This window comes from Mus musculus, chromosome 14 (genome assembly GCF_000001635.26).
Source record: "Mus musculus strain C57BL/6J chromosome 14, GRCm38.p6 C57BL/6J".
Lineage (NCBI taxonomy): Eukaryota > Metazoa > Chordata > Mammalia > Rodentia > Muridae > Mus > Mus musculus.
This window is the reverse complement of record NC_000080.6, coordinates 70,412,560-70,425,247: the sequence shown is the minus strand read 5'-3', so window position 1 is coordinate 70,425,247 and position 12,688 is coordinate 70,412,560. Positions and strand designations below refer to the sequence as shown.

At 43.9% G+C, this 12,688-nt stretch overlaps 1 protein-coding gene and 1 pseudogene across 3 annotated transcripts in view; both read left to right on the top strand.

Annotated features, from left to right (window-relative positions):
- Piwil2 (piwi-like RNA-mediated gene silencing 2) overlaps nucleotides 1-12,688 on the top strand; it is a 64,422-nt gene that overhangs the window by 11,651 nt on the left and 40,083 nt on the right. For all 3 annotated transcript variants that reach the window (NM_001364321.1, XM_006519329.3, NM_021308.2), the window contains exons 3-6: nucleotides 2,266-2,353; nucleotides 2,482-2,620; nucleotides 3,593-3,799; nucleotides 4,498-4,608. In NM_001364321.1, coding sequence (NP_001351250.1) covers nucleotides 2,266-2,353; nucleotides 2,482-2,620; nucleotides 3,593-3,799; nucleotides 4,498-4,608 — 545 coding nt within the window. The remainder of the gene's footprint in view (nucleotides 1-2,265; nucleotides 2,354-2,481; nucleotides 2,621-3,592; nucleotides 3,800-4,497; nucleotides 4,609-12,688) is intronic.
- On the top strand, nucleotides 2,920-3,077 carry Gm22725 (annotated as a pseudogene).

Here is a 12,688-nt window from a genome sequence, read left to right as displayed (position 1 = left end):
TTGGGATCTAGGAAGTGGAGGTGGGTGAATCCACAGATGCTCGCAGGCGAGCTAACCTGGTGTATGCACCAGCTAACAAGCAACCAGAAACTAGTCTTGAAGGTGTCTCAAGGTTGTCCTCCAAGCATTCCGTGACACATATGCTCCCAGTCACACGAATGCACAAACAAAGATAGAAAATAGTTTTTAAAATAGTTTTTAAAATTAAATTTAAAATTAATAATAAAATCAACCAACAAAACAAACAAAAACTGGAAACTGATAGATGGCTTATCAATTAAAAGCACATGTTAGTTTTATAGCAGTCTACACCTTCAGTGCCAGGGGATCTGATGCCTTCTTCTGATCTTTATAGGGACCAACCAGCACACACTACACCCCCCTCCACACGTACACACACACACACACACACACACACACACATATGCAGGCAAACAAAGTCATACATATAAGATAAAAATAAATCTTTTGGAAAATATAACTTGGGGCTGGAGAGATGGCTCAGCAGTTAAGAGTACTGACTGCTCTTCCAAAGGTCCTGAGTTCAAATCCCAACAACCACATGGTGGCTGTCTTAGTCAGGGTTTCTATTCCTGCACAAACATCATGACCAAGAAGCAAGTTGGGGAGGAAAGGGTTTATTCAGCTTACACTTCCATACTGCTGTTCATCACCAAGGAAGTCAGGACTGGAACTCAAGCAGGTCAGAAAGCAGGAGCCTGATGCAGAGGCCATGGAGGGATGTTCTTTACTGGCTTGCCTCCCCTGGCTTGCTCAGCCTGCTCTCTTATAGAACCCAAGACTACCAGCCCAGAGATGGTCCCACCCACAAGGGGCCTTTCCCCCTTGATCACTAATTGAGAAAATGCCTTATAGTTGGATCTCATGGAGGCATTTCCTCAACTGAAGCTCCTTTCTCTGTGATAACTCCAGCTGTGTCAAGTTGACACAAAACTAGCCAGTACAGTGGCTCACAACCATCCATAATGAGATCTGATACCCTTTTCTGGAGTGTCTTAAGACAGCTACAGTGTACTTACATGTAATACATAAATAAATCTTTTTTTAAAAAGTAAATATAATTTACTGGGTAAGATGGAGCACACCTTTAATTCCAGCACTAATGAGGCAGAGGCAAGTGGATTTCTGTGAGTCTGAGGCCAGCCTGGTCTACATAGTAAGTTCCAGGTAAGCCAGAGCTGCATAGTGAGACCTTATTTTAAATAAAAATTAAAACCTGGAAAAACACAACTATTTTTTGGTATTATGCTATGTATCAATTGATAAATTTTTTTGTTTATTATTATTTGTTGTTGTTGAGACAGGCTTTCTCTATATAGCCTTGGCTGTCCTATGAACTCACTGTGCAGTCCAGACTGGCTTGAAACACACAGAAATCCACCTGCCTCTGCCTCCTGAGTGCCATGGTTGTATGCCGCCAAGCCTAGCCAAATTTATAGACCTTTTTAATGTTTTTTTTTCAGACTATATTAATATCAAGTTTATTGGGAAGCTGTTCTTGGGTGGGCAAGTTCACTGGCCCCAAGGACATAGGCCAAGGACGTTGCCATGGGGAAAGGGAGGAGGAGAAGGAGAGTGAAGAGAAAAGGCAAGCACACAGAGAAGCGGGAAAGAACGAGAGTGTATTTATTATCTTATGTGTGTGAGTGCTTTGTCTGTGTGTAATTCTGTGCACCACACACATGATTGGGGTCAGAGCGGGCAGAAGAGGGCATTGGATCCCCTGCTGCCGTGTGGGCACTGGGAATTGAACCTGGATCTTCTGAAAGAGCAGCCAGTACACGTAACTGCAGAGCCATCTCTCCATCCATGTAAATTTTAGCTCAACTACATTTACTTTAAAGAATAATAAGATGTGGTATTATGTATTGAAAAAAAATTATGAAATATTTTATCCATTTTGAAAAATACTACCTTTGCATTTGTTTTGTATATACGTGTGTGTGTGTGTGTGTGTGTGTGTACACATGCTACAGCGTGTATGTGGAGATCAGGAGACAACTTGTAGAAATGGTTCTTTCCTTCCACTCTGTGGGTCCCGGGGATCAAACTCGGGTTCTCAGGTTTGGCAACAGGCCTTAGCAGTTTCTCCCATCAGTGCAGAATGGTCTCACCAGCTGATAGCTCTTATTCTTATAACATGGGTAGGATTTGGAGAAGGTGAGTTTTCATTTACAAAGCCATTATCTCTAGATTCTAATCCGTTTCCTAGGATAACCTTAGTAATTAATTACCTTTCCCTAGGATTCTGTAGGTTTGGTGTCCATGTTCCGTGGCATGGGTCTTGACACAGCATTCCGGCCTCCTTCAAAACGAGAAGTGCCTCCTTTAGGTATGTAGACTTCAACTGGAAATATGGAGGAATGTGTGGTTGCTTGGTTCCTGTGTCCAATGGTCTTCAGAAACCTAACTGTGCAATATGGTCAGCTCACAGTAACTGCTGAGGTTTGACTCTTGCAGGCAGAGGAGTTCTAGGTCGAGGCTTGTCTGCTAACATGGTCCGCAAGGACAGAGAAGAACCCCGTTCCTCTTTGCCTGATCCTTCGGTGCTGGCAGCTGGGGACAGCAAACTGGCAGAGGCTTCTGTTGGTTGGAGTAGGTGGGTAAAGTCACTTTGTCCTGTAACCTCAAGTGTCAGATGCAAAGAGAGGCTCTGAGACAGGTGTTTTCCCAATGAGTGTTCCTTAGACAGGCATCCACGGCGGTGGTTACCGGGAATGGTTACAGGGTGCTGCTCATCCAGGCTGTCATTGGGAAGGGAGAGTAGTTCCCACTGTACACCTCAGAGCTCCACTGACCTCGTTACGAGGTCCCCTGATAGTAGATAGGAGTCACATTCCCCTCAGTTCTGACTAGGAAGGCAGCTCTGAGAGGACATATTGAGAGGGCTAGTGAATGGGTCATTATTTTAAGAGAATCCTAAGGCTGAGCTTGGGCTCCTTTGGGCATCCCCTTCAAGAAAAGAATGGTGGGACATAGCTGCACACAGGAGCCTCCTTGGAAGTGCATGTACCCTGTTGCCAACATGGTTGTCCTAGGAGACCTTGGAAACGATATTGCAGAAGCTTTCATGTCTCTGAGCTTAGTGCTATCTCCAGTCTAGGCTCCAGATAGGTATGTGTGGTTCCCTTGGGAAGCCCCAGGGCTATAGCCAGGGTTCACACTGGCCAGGTCATCATGTTCATCTTCATCAAACTGCAGAATGAGGAACATTTCATTGAGGTCCTGTGTAGAGCCAAGTTCAAGATTTCTGGTGCCAGCAGATCCATACCTCAAAGAAGACCCATGCTTCACTAAGTTTGATGCAGATGAATTTGAAGACATGGTAGCTGAGAAAGGGCCCATCATGGCTAGCTGTGGGGTCACATATACTCCAGTAATGATCCCCTGAACAAGAGGTGGGCCCTGCACTCCTGGGGGCTTCTCTGCGTTGTCCTGCACCCCACCTAATCATATTCATTAATAAATTTCACATTTAATTTTTAAAAATAAAAGGAATGATGCACTTGAGGGGATAGTCTAGATGTGGTACAGACTAGAAAAGCTTGGATTTCCCTCTTTCTCATTTCAGAATGCTGGGAAGAGGTAGTTCTGAGGTCTCTCTGTTACCACTGGGACGAGCAGCCAGTAGTATAGGCAGAGGAATGGACAAACCTCCCAGTGCCTTTGGCCTCACAGCTCGGGATCCCCCACGGCTGCCACAGCCTCCAGCTCTGTCTCCAACTTCACTGCACTCTGCCGATCCCCCTCCGGTCCTGACTATGGAACGAAAGGAAAAGTGAGTTAAGATCACCTGGTCTGAAGGAGGGATGGCAAGGAAGGGGTTCCCTGCAGCCTGCTCTTGGGCTGCTGGATAGAAATGTGGATATTGTTCTGAGTCCATATTGTTCTGGGGTGTTAGGGGCCGGAGTGTTTTGCCTTTTGATAGAGGGGAGATAGATGAAGAGATTCCTGAAGAAGTGCAGTAGGCTTAACAGTGACTATAAACAGTTGGGTGTCCCCAGTAAGCAGACTCGCACCTTGTCACTTCCTTCCATGTGAGAGTGACAGATCTCTGTCATGTTGAAGATAAGGAAGTCACCTAGAAGGAGTATCAATGACACCTCATCTCACTCTATGGACAAATCCTTTGTTCTTAAGTAGCTGGCCTTGTTTATTATAGTGCCACTGTAGGGCAGCCCGGATGACTTTGCTGTGTGATTAGATGTGGCTGTGTTGGTATATCTTGACTCCTAGATATCTTGTGTATCTGTAACAAAAATTTTCCAGTTGATGGAGCTGCTTAGCTGGTTTTTGGGATATATGATATGTTTTGTTTTGTTTTTATGTAGTCCCAGGTGGCCTTGAACTCCTGGGCTCAAGGGATCTTCTACCTTAGCATCTAGAGTAGGTAGAACTAAGTTGTATATTATCATGCCTGGCTTGTTCTCCCCCCCACTTTTTCTTTCTCTTTTTCTTTCCTTTTTTTTCCCCCAGAGAGCTTTTGGTCAAGCAAGGATCAAAAGGAACTCCTCAGTCTTTGGGACTGAACCTCATCAAAATCCAGTGTCATAACGAAGCAGTTTATCAGTACCATGTGACTTTCAGGTGTGTACAGCTGTTTTGTTCCCTTGTGCACTTGCCAGAGGATAGGGATGGTCTAGATAACTCAGTACTACTGTGAGCTACTCCTGACTGTTCTCCTGTAGGCTGGACTCCGGTTCTGGGGGGAAGTCCACAGTATTCATGTGTGCTTTGGCTCTTTCCTAATTCAGGTTTGGATTTGATAGATTCAGGCTTGTGGTATGAAGCTAGAAACGGGTTTAATGTGGAGGTAATGGGCTGTAATCTCAGGGCCTATGGCTTGCATGGCTCTCCCCATGGCCTTTCTGTTGTTGTGGCTGTGCCGATGCCTGAGCCCAGGGTTGCACACATGCTGGGCAAGTGCCACTACCAAGCAGCACCCAGCACCCTTCCATCACTGCTTGGCTCATCCTTGTAATTTTTTTATTCCTTTTATTAAATAAACTACCACTTGTATAAGATCCATAACTCAGAATCCTGGGCCTTCCTGTACATATATTATCATAATGGACATTAGTGTCTCTCCAGCAACAGTCCAGGATTAAACTCAATGGTGTGGGGATAGAGTCATGGCTCAGTGCTTAAAAGCATATGCTGCTCTTGCAGAGGACCTGAGCCTGGTTCCCAGCACCCTTCTGGGATAGCTCACAGCCACCTGTAAGTTCAGCTCCAGGTGGACCTAACATCACACCTGAACATAGACACATACACATACAAATGATTAAAAGTAAAAACAATAAACCTTACAAATTAAACTCAGCTTGAAATCAAAGGAAAGAACTTTAATTTTATACCAACATTTTAGGATTTTTCCTACTTTTGAAGTGTTAAGGTTCATAGGAGTTTATGGGTTTTTTTTGGTTTTTGGTTTTTGTTTGTTTGCTTTTGTAAGATCATAGGAAAGCCTGGACTAGAGGTTATTGGCTAGAAGCATGAAAAACAAATGTTTTGAAATGCAACGATAGAAACCTGCATCTTGCCTGGCGTGGTGGTGCATGCCTTTAATCCCAGCACTCAGGAGGCAGAGGCAGGTGGATTTCTGAGTTCGAGGCCAGCCTGGTCTACAAAGTGAGTTCCAGGACAGCCAGGGCTACAAAGAGAAACCTTGTCTCGAAAAAAAAAAAAAAAGAAAAAAAAAGAAAAGAAAAGAAACCTGCATTTTTCTTACAGTTATTATAACCTTGGAAGAGAACATGTTTTCCTTTGTGTACACACTGTGACATTAACTGACATATCTAACACATCACCTACTTGTGAGAACATGTAAGAGTCCCTTTAGCAACACATCCTAACTTACAGTCATATGCTCTGATGTGCTGTGGTATACTCACTGAGGCTCACTCTCCCAACAGAGCACTGCTGTCTTGACAGGCAGCCCCCATTCCTCATCTCTTACCAGCATTACCCTACTCTGTATGCTTGTTTTTGTATTCCACCTGTAAGTGAGAGCTTTAACAAAGATTTTAAATTATGTGTATTTATGTGTCTCTGTGTGGGTATGTGCACAGAGGTATACAAAGAGGTCAGAGATGTCAGATCCACTTGGAACTGGAGTTAGAGGCAGCTGTAGACATAGGTTCTGGGAACAGAGCTCAAGTCCTCTACAAGAACAGTACATGTTCTTTGTTGTTTGTTTGTTTGTTTTGTTTTTTCAAGTCAGGGTAGTCCTGGCTATAGACCAGACTGGCCTTGAACTCAGAGATCTGTTTGCCTCTGCCTTATGAGTGCTGGTTTTAAAGCCTTGTACCACCTAAGAACATGTTCTTGACCACTGGCTTATTTCACATAGGATAATGTCCTGTAGGCTCACCCATTTAGCAAATGACAGAGTCATTTTTACAACTGCAAAAATGAGATATTGACACATCCTGTAATCCAAGAACTTGAGGCTGTGTTAGTATTCCTATTGCTGAGATGAAACACCATGACCAAAAGCATGTTGGAGAGAAAAGGATGATTTACACATCCATATTGTTGTTCATTATTGAAGGAGGTCAGGACAGGAACTCAAACTTAGCAGGAACATGGAGGCAGGACTGATGCAGAGGTCACACAGGGGTGCTGCTTACTGGCTCACTTCCATGGCTTGCTCAGCCTGCTTTCTTATAGAACCCAGGACCACCAGTCCAGGGATGGGCCCCATCCACTGTGGGCTAGGCTCTCCCCCATTGATCACTAATTGAGAAAATGCCTTACCGCTGGATCTCATGGAAGCATTTCCTTAACTGAGGCTCCTTCCTCTGTGATGAATCTAACTTGTGTCAAGGTGACATAAAACTAACCAGTACAGAAGCCAAAGCAGAATTATTACTCATTCAAGGCCAGTCTGGCTACATAGTAAATTCCTGGCTAGAGTGAGATCTTGTCTCATATACGTGTGTTTGTATGTATGTATGCATGTATAGATGTGTGTGTGTATATGTATATTTGATATACTCCGATAACTGGTCAGAGTGTTAAGAATTAAATGATAGTGAAATGCTCAGTTCTAACAAGATAATTTTATCACTCCTACCATGCATCAAGTAACAACATGGAAGAGGGGATGGAGAGAATGTAAGAGCCCATGGATAGAGAAGTGTGTTGCTTAAAGAACTTCTAAACATGGCATGGCCATTGTGTTCATGAATTCATTGCAGGGTGGTCATCTTGCATAACAACACAAAGTTGGCCTGGTAACACTTTATCATGGAGGAGGAAGGGCTGATAAGAGGCCCTATGAGACACTGGTAGTTGATGGTCATTGGAAAAAGTGGTATAATTTTCTTCACTGGTGTAGTCATTGAAAAGTTGCCCATATTCCAGTAAATAACATCATGCAAACAATCCCATGAAACTCAGTGGGCCATACACAAGGACATGACAGTTGGGGCCTAGAGCTGTGCTCCAAAGTTACAAGCACTGGCTGCTCTTCCAGAGGACCAGGGTTCAATTCTCAGCATATGTCAGGTGGCTCACAACTATCTGTAGCTCTAGTCAAGGGATCTCATACTCTTCTGGCTTCTATGGGCACCAGATACATACATGGTACATAGATATATATGGACAGAACACATAATAAAAAATTTTAAAGTTTAAAAATTTTCCATGAAAGTAGACAGGGGAACTTCTTTTTAAAATAAGAAGGAAACCCTTACTGGCTTTTGTTTGGTTTTTTTTATTGTGATGCTTTTTAAGCATTTATACAATTTTTAAAAATATATTCTTCTCTGATACAATACATCCCAACCACGACTTTTCCTCTCCCCCAGATGCACTGCCCTCTCTGCCTTTCCCAGGAAAAGAGCAGGCCTCCCAAGGACATGAACATGACCCAATAAAATACAGCAAGACTAGGCACAAAACCCTCGCATCAATGCTAGGCAAAGCAACCCAGTAGAAAGAGAAGGGTCCAGAGAGCAGGCAAAGGAGTCAGAGACACCTTCACTCACATTGTTAGTCCACAAAACCTCCAAAGCCAACAAGGACAACAGATATGCAGAGAACCTAGCACAGACCCATACAGGCTCTACTATTGCTGTTCCAGCCTCTCTGAATTCCCAGCTGTCCTGCTTAGTCGATTCTGAGGACTCTGCTCTCTGGTGTCCTAGATACCTTTGGTTCCCACAACTCGTCACCCTCTTCTGCAGGGTACCCAGAGCTCTCAGGGAAGGGCCCAATGGAGACCTCCGATTTAGATTGTCTCTCTGCCTAATGTTTGGTTGTGGGTCTATGTATTTGCTTCCGTCAGCTGCTGGAGGCAGCCTCTCTGATGATGACTGGATTATGCACTGATCTATGAGTATAGCCTACTATTATTAGAAATAATTTAATTAATTAATTAGGTTATTTATTGGCCAGCCATGTTTGATTCTATCCTAAGTCTTTGGGCTCTCTAGCCTCTGGTTCCTGCTAATCCAGACAGTGTCAGGCATGGGCTCCGTCTTTTGTGTGGGACTCAAGTTAGACCAGTCATTGGTTGGACACTCCTACAAGTTCTGTGCCACCAGTGCCACCAGCTGCCCCAGTACATCTTGCAGGCAGAATAGATTGTAGGTTGAAGGTTTTGTGGCTGGGTTGGTATCTGAGTTCCACTACCTGTAGCCTTTCCAGGTGACAGAAGGTGGATGGTTCAGGCTCTATATTCTCCATAAGTAGGAATCCTTGCTAGGGTTACTCTTCAAGATTTAGAGTGTTTCCTCTGCACTAGGTTTCCCATTCCTTTCCCCGCAATGCCCTGGTGGAGCAGGGGGTCTCCACCCGAGTGCAGGAGGGAGTGTCTTAGAGGAAGAACCACTGTGCTGGAGAGGGGCAGGCCATGAGGGATGGTCCTGCCGTGAGAACTACTAAATTCATTATATACATGCATAGAACTTTCAGAGGAATAATAAAGGATACAGCATGGAATTCATTCTGTTGTGTTTCACACTTTCTGTATCCACCTGCTGATAAATGTGTCTTAGCTGTCGTTAGTTTGTAAAGCAAATCTAGGTATGTGTGTATATGTTTCTTAGAAATAATCAATTGTAGATCTTTTAGGTCTATATCCATAAGTAGAATTACTGGGTTATACATATTTTTAAATATATATATATAAATACACATATACATACATGTATATATATATATATATTTATATATATATCTCCATATGTGCACACATATAAAGTCCAGAAAACAACCTCAGGTGTCATCTTCAGGAAGGCCATTTACTTCTCTTAAAAAAGGTCTTTCATTGGCCTGAACTTCACCAATTAGGCCAGAGTTTATGGCTAGCAGACCCCAGAGATCCTGCTGACCATGAGACTACAAGCACATGCCATGCAGGCCTGAGAGATGGGTGAGTGGTTAAGCACACTGGCTGCTCTTCTAGAGGATGTGGGTTCAATTTCTAACACCTACACAGTGGCTCACAACCATCTAGAACTCCAGTCCCAGTGTACCAGACACCCTGTCTGGCCTCCACAGGACCTGTACACACACATGGTGTGCACCCATCATGCCCTGTGTATTTACATGGGTTATGGGGTTGAACGCTTGTGCTTACAAGGAAAGAAGTTACCAACTAAGACACTGCCTCAGATTTGTTTTCAGTTTGCTCAAGAGCCACCAGATTCTTCTCTAAAATGGCTCTACTAAGAAATGTGCATTTTGGAAGAACAGATACTAAATGTGGAAAAAATGGAATGGAAAAAGAGAAGAAATGATGGTTGGGAGGAAAGGACCCAGAAGCATTGTAACAACCCAAGAAAGGATCCATCTGGATGTGGCCAACATGATTGATTTAGACAAACAAGAAAAACGAGAAAAAATGAATTTGATTTGCTTTCAGTGTACTCTTGATAGTTTTCTGTGGACTCTTGGAGTTACAGAGAAAATGCCTAAGATTAAAGGAACCAGGAAGAACATAGGCCATAAGAAACAGCCAGTGAACCTACCACTCATTTCAAAATCTGCAAAGAAGGATGATAAAGAAGGCAGCAAGATTTCCTACTAGGGAGCCAGGCAGTGCTGGTGCAGGCCTTTAATCCCAGCACGCAGGAGGCAGAGGCAGGTGGATCTCTGTGGTTCCAGTTTAGTCTACAAAGCAAATACAGGACAGTCAGGGCTGTAACACAGAGAATTCCTTTCTCCAAAACAGCAGCAGCAGCAGCAACCACCACCTCCAGTTTCCTACAAGGGAGAAGGAAACAGCACAACTCACATTTGATGGAAAGGGAAGGAGGCAGTGAAGACAACCAATGGAATTCCAGGAAACAGGCCTAGCAGGGACTGTGAGAGGAGGGCTGTGTGTCAGAGGGAAGAATGCTTTTGTTATGGACAGTCTGTAGTCTGATGAAGCAGGAAGGATTTCTTGCATTGACTAGGCCATAAAGAAGCTGTGGGTTTGTAGGGCTAGAGATTTATAAGATCTAAGTGGTGTTTGTGTGTGAGCATGCACAGGCACAGAGGTCAGCCTTGGGCAGTGTTCTCAGCTGCTATCAACCTTGTTTCTTAAACAGGCTCTCTTGAGTTCGAGGCCAGCCTGGTCTACAGAGTGAGTTCCAGGACAGCCAAGACTACACAGAGAAACCCTGTTTCAAAACAAACAAACAAACAAACAAAAAAACACACACACAAACCAGGCCCTCGCTAGGACCCGTGGCTCTGCTTAGGTGAGGCTGACAGGTCAGCAAGTGCCAAGGATCCACCTGCCTATATAGCTCCTAGTTACTGGAATTACAAGTAAGCCACTGTGAGGGTTGATACAGTGTTATCCTGGTTAATTTTATGTCGACTTGACAAGGAACCCCAGCTGAGGAAGTGCCCTCATTAGACTGCCTGTAGGCAAGTCTGGAGGGCATTTCTGATGGACTGACATGGGAGGTCACAGCCCACTGCGGGTAGTGGCATCTCTGGGTAGGTAGTTCCTGACAAACGCTGGGCGGAATTCAGGGAATCCTGCTGAAGAGGGGGAGGGAGGATTGCAGGGGCCTGAGGGGTCAAGGACACCACAAGACAACTCAGAGACTCAACACATCTGGGTTCAGGCTCACTGAGGCTCAAACATCAGAGTCTGCATGGGGCTCACCCAGGCCCTCCGTGTATGTGTTACAGTTGTGTAGCTTGTTGTTTTTGTGGGACTCCTGTTTGTGGCACTTGTATCTGCTTTTGGGACCCTTGCTATCCTACTGGGTTGTTGCTTTGTCCAGCCTTAATATGCAGGAAAATGCCTAATCTTATTGCAGCTTGATATGCTGTTTAGGTTGACTACTCTGCAAGCCTGCTCTTTTTCTGAATGGAAATGGAAGAGTGAATGGGGGGGAAGGGGGGGAGGGATGGAGGAGAAACTGCTGTCCAGATGTAATATATGAGAGAAGAAATGAAGAAAAAAGGAAGCAAACTAAGCAAGCCAGTAATCAGTACTCTTGCATGGGTTCTGCTTCAGTTTCTGCCTCTAATTTCCTGGCTTTAAGTCCTGCCCTAAATTTCCTTAGTGATGGGACGTGACCTGAGAGTTGTACATGGGAATAAAACACCTCCTCCCTCAATTTGATTTTGGTCGTGGTGTGTTATCATAGCTATAAAAAAAAAAAAAAAGCAAACTAGGGCAGGTTCAAGCATTTTACTGACTGAGCCTAGCCCAGTTGGACTTTTGAAGCCATGGTGTGAAGGTGATGTAATAGAGAAGATACTGATAATATGGAAAACCCTGATGTGGTACAGGAGTTGCCTGTAGCTCTGTTGCTTCCTCATGGAATAGGAACAGGGAGGGGAATGCCAGAATGTTGCTCTAAATGTGCATAGGTGGGGTTTGTCCCAGTCTGAAAACCCCAAATCTGAAATGCCCCAGAATCTAAACATTTTTGAATGTGGACATGAAGCTCTAAGTAGAAAATTACACACCATGAAACTTTTCATATACAGACTTGTTAAAAGTATTATGTAAGGGGCTGGAGAAATGGCTCAGTGGCTAAGAGCATTTGCTGTTCTTGCAGAAGGTCAAGGTGTTCCAAGCACCCACATGGTGATTCACAAACATTGGTAACACCAGTCCACAGGGGTCCAGTACCCTCTTCTGACTTCCATGGTCATCAGGCACATATGTGTTACATATACATATAGTTATTCTGACCTCCATGATCATCTGGCACATATGAGCTACATATACATGCAGTTAGGCAAAATATTCATACACACAAAACAAATCTAAGCCAGGTGTAGTGGTGCAGGAATTTAATCCTAGCATGCGGGAAGCAGAGGCAGGCTGATAGCCACAAGGCCAAGGCTAACCTGGTCACACAGTGAGTTCGAAGCCAGCCAGGGCTACTAAATAAAGACCCTCTTTCAAAAGACAATGACAACAAAACACCCCTAAGCCTAAAAAAAATTTTTAAATATATATAAAATTACTTTTAGACTGGGCATACACAAAACGTGAGTGCATTTCATGTTTATACTTAGGTCTCATGCACAGGATATTTTATTATGTATATGCAAATACTCCAGGATCAGAATGCTTTGGATTTAAGCATTGGCATGAAATGTACTCAATCTGCATATGAGGGAAATGCTACCATGTGAATATTTAATATTAGGGATGCCAGTTGAATTTTGTTACGTCTTCCTATACTTGAACACACTT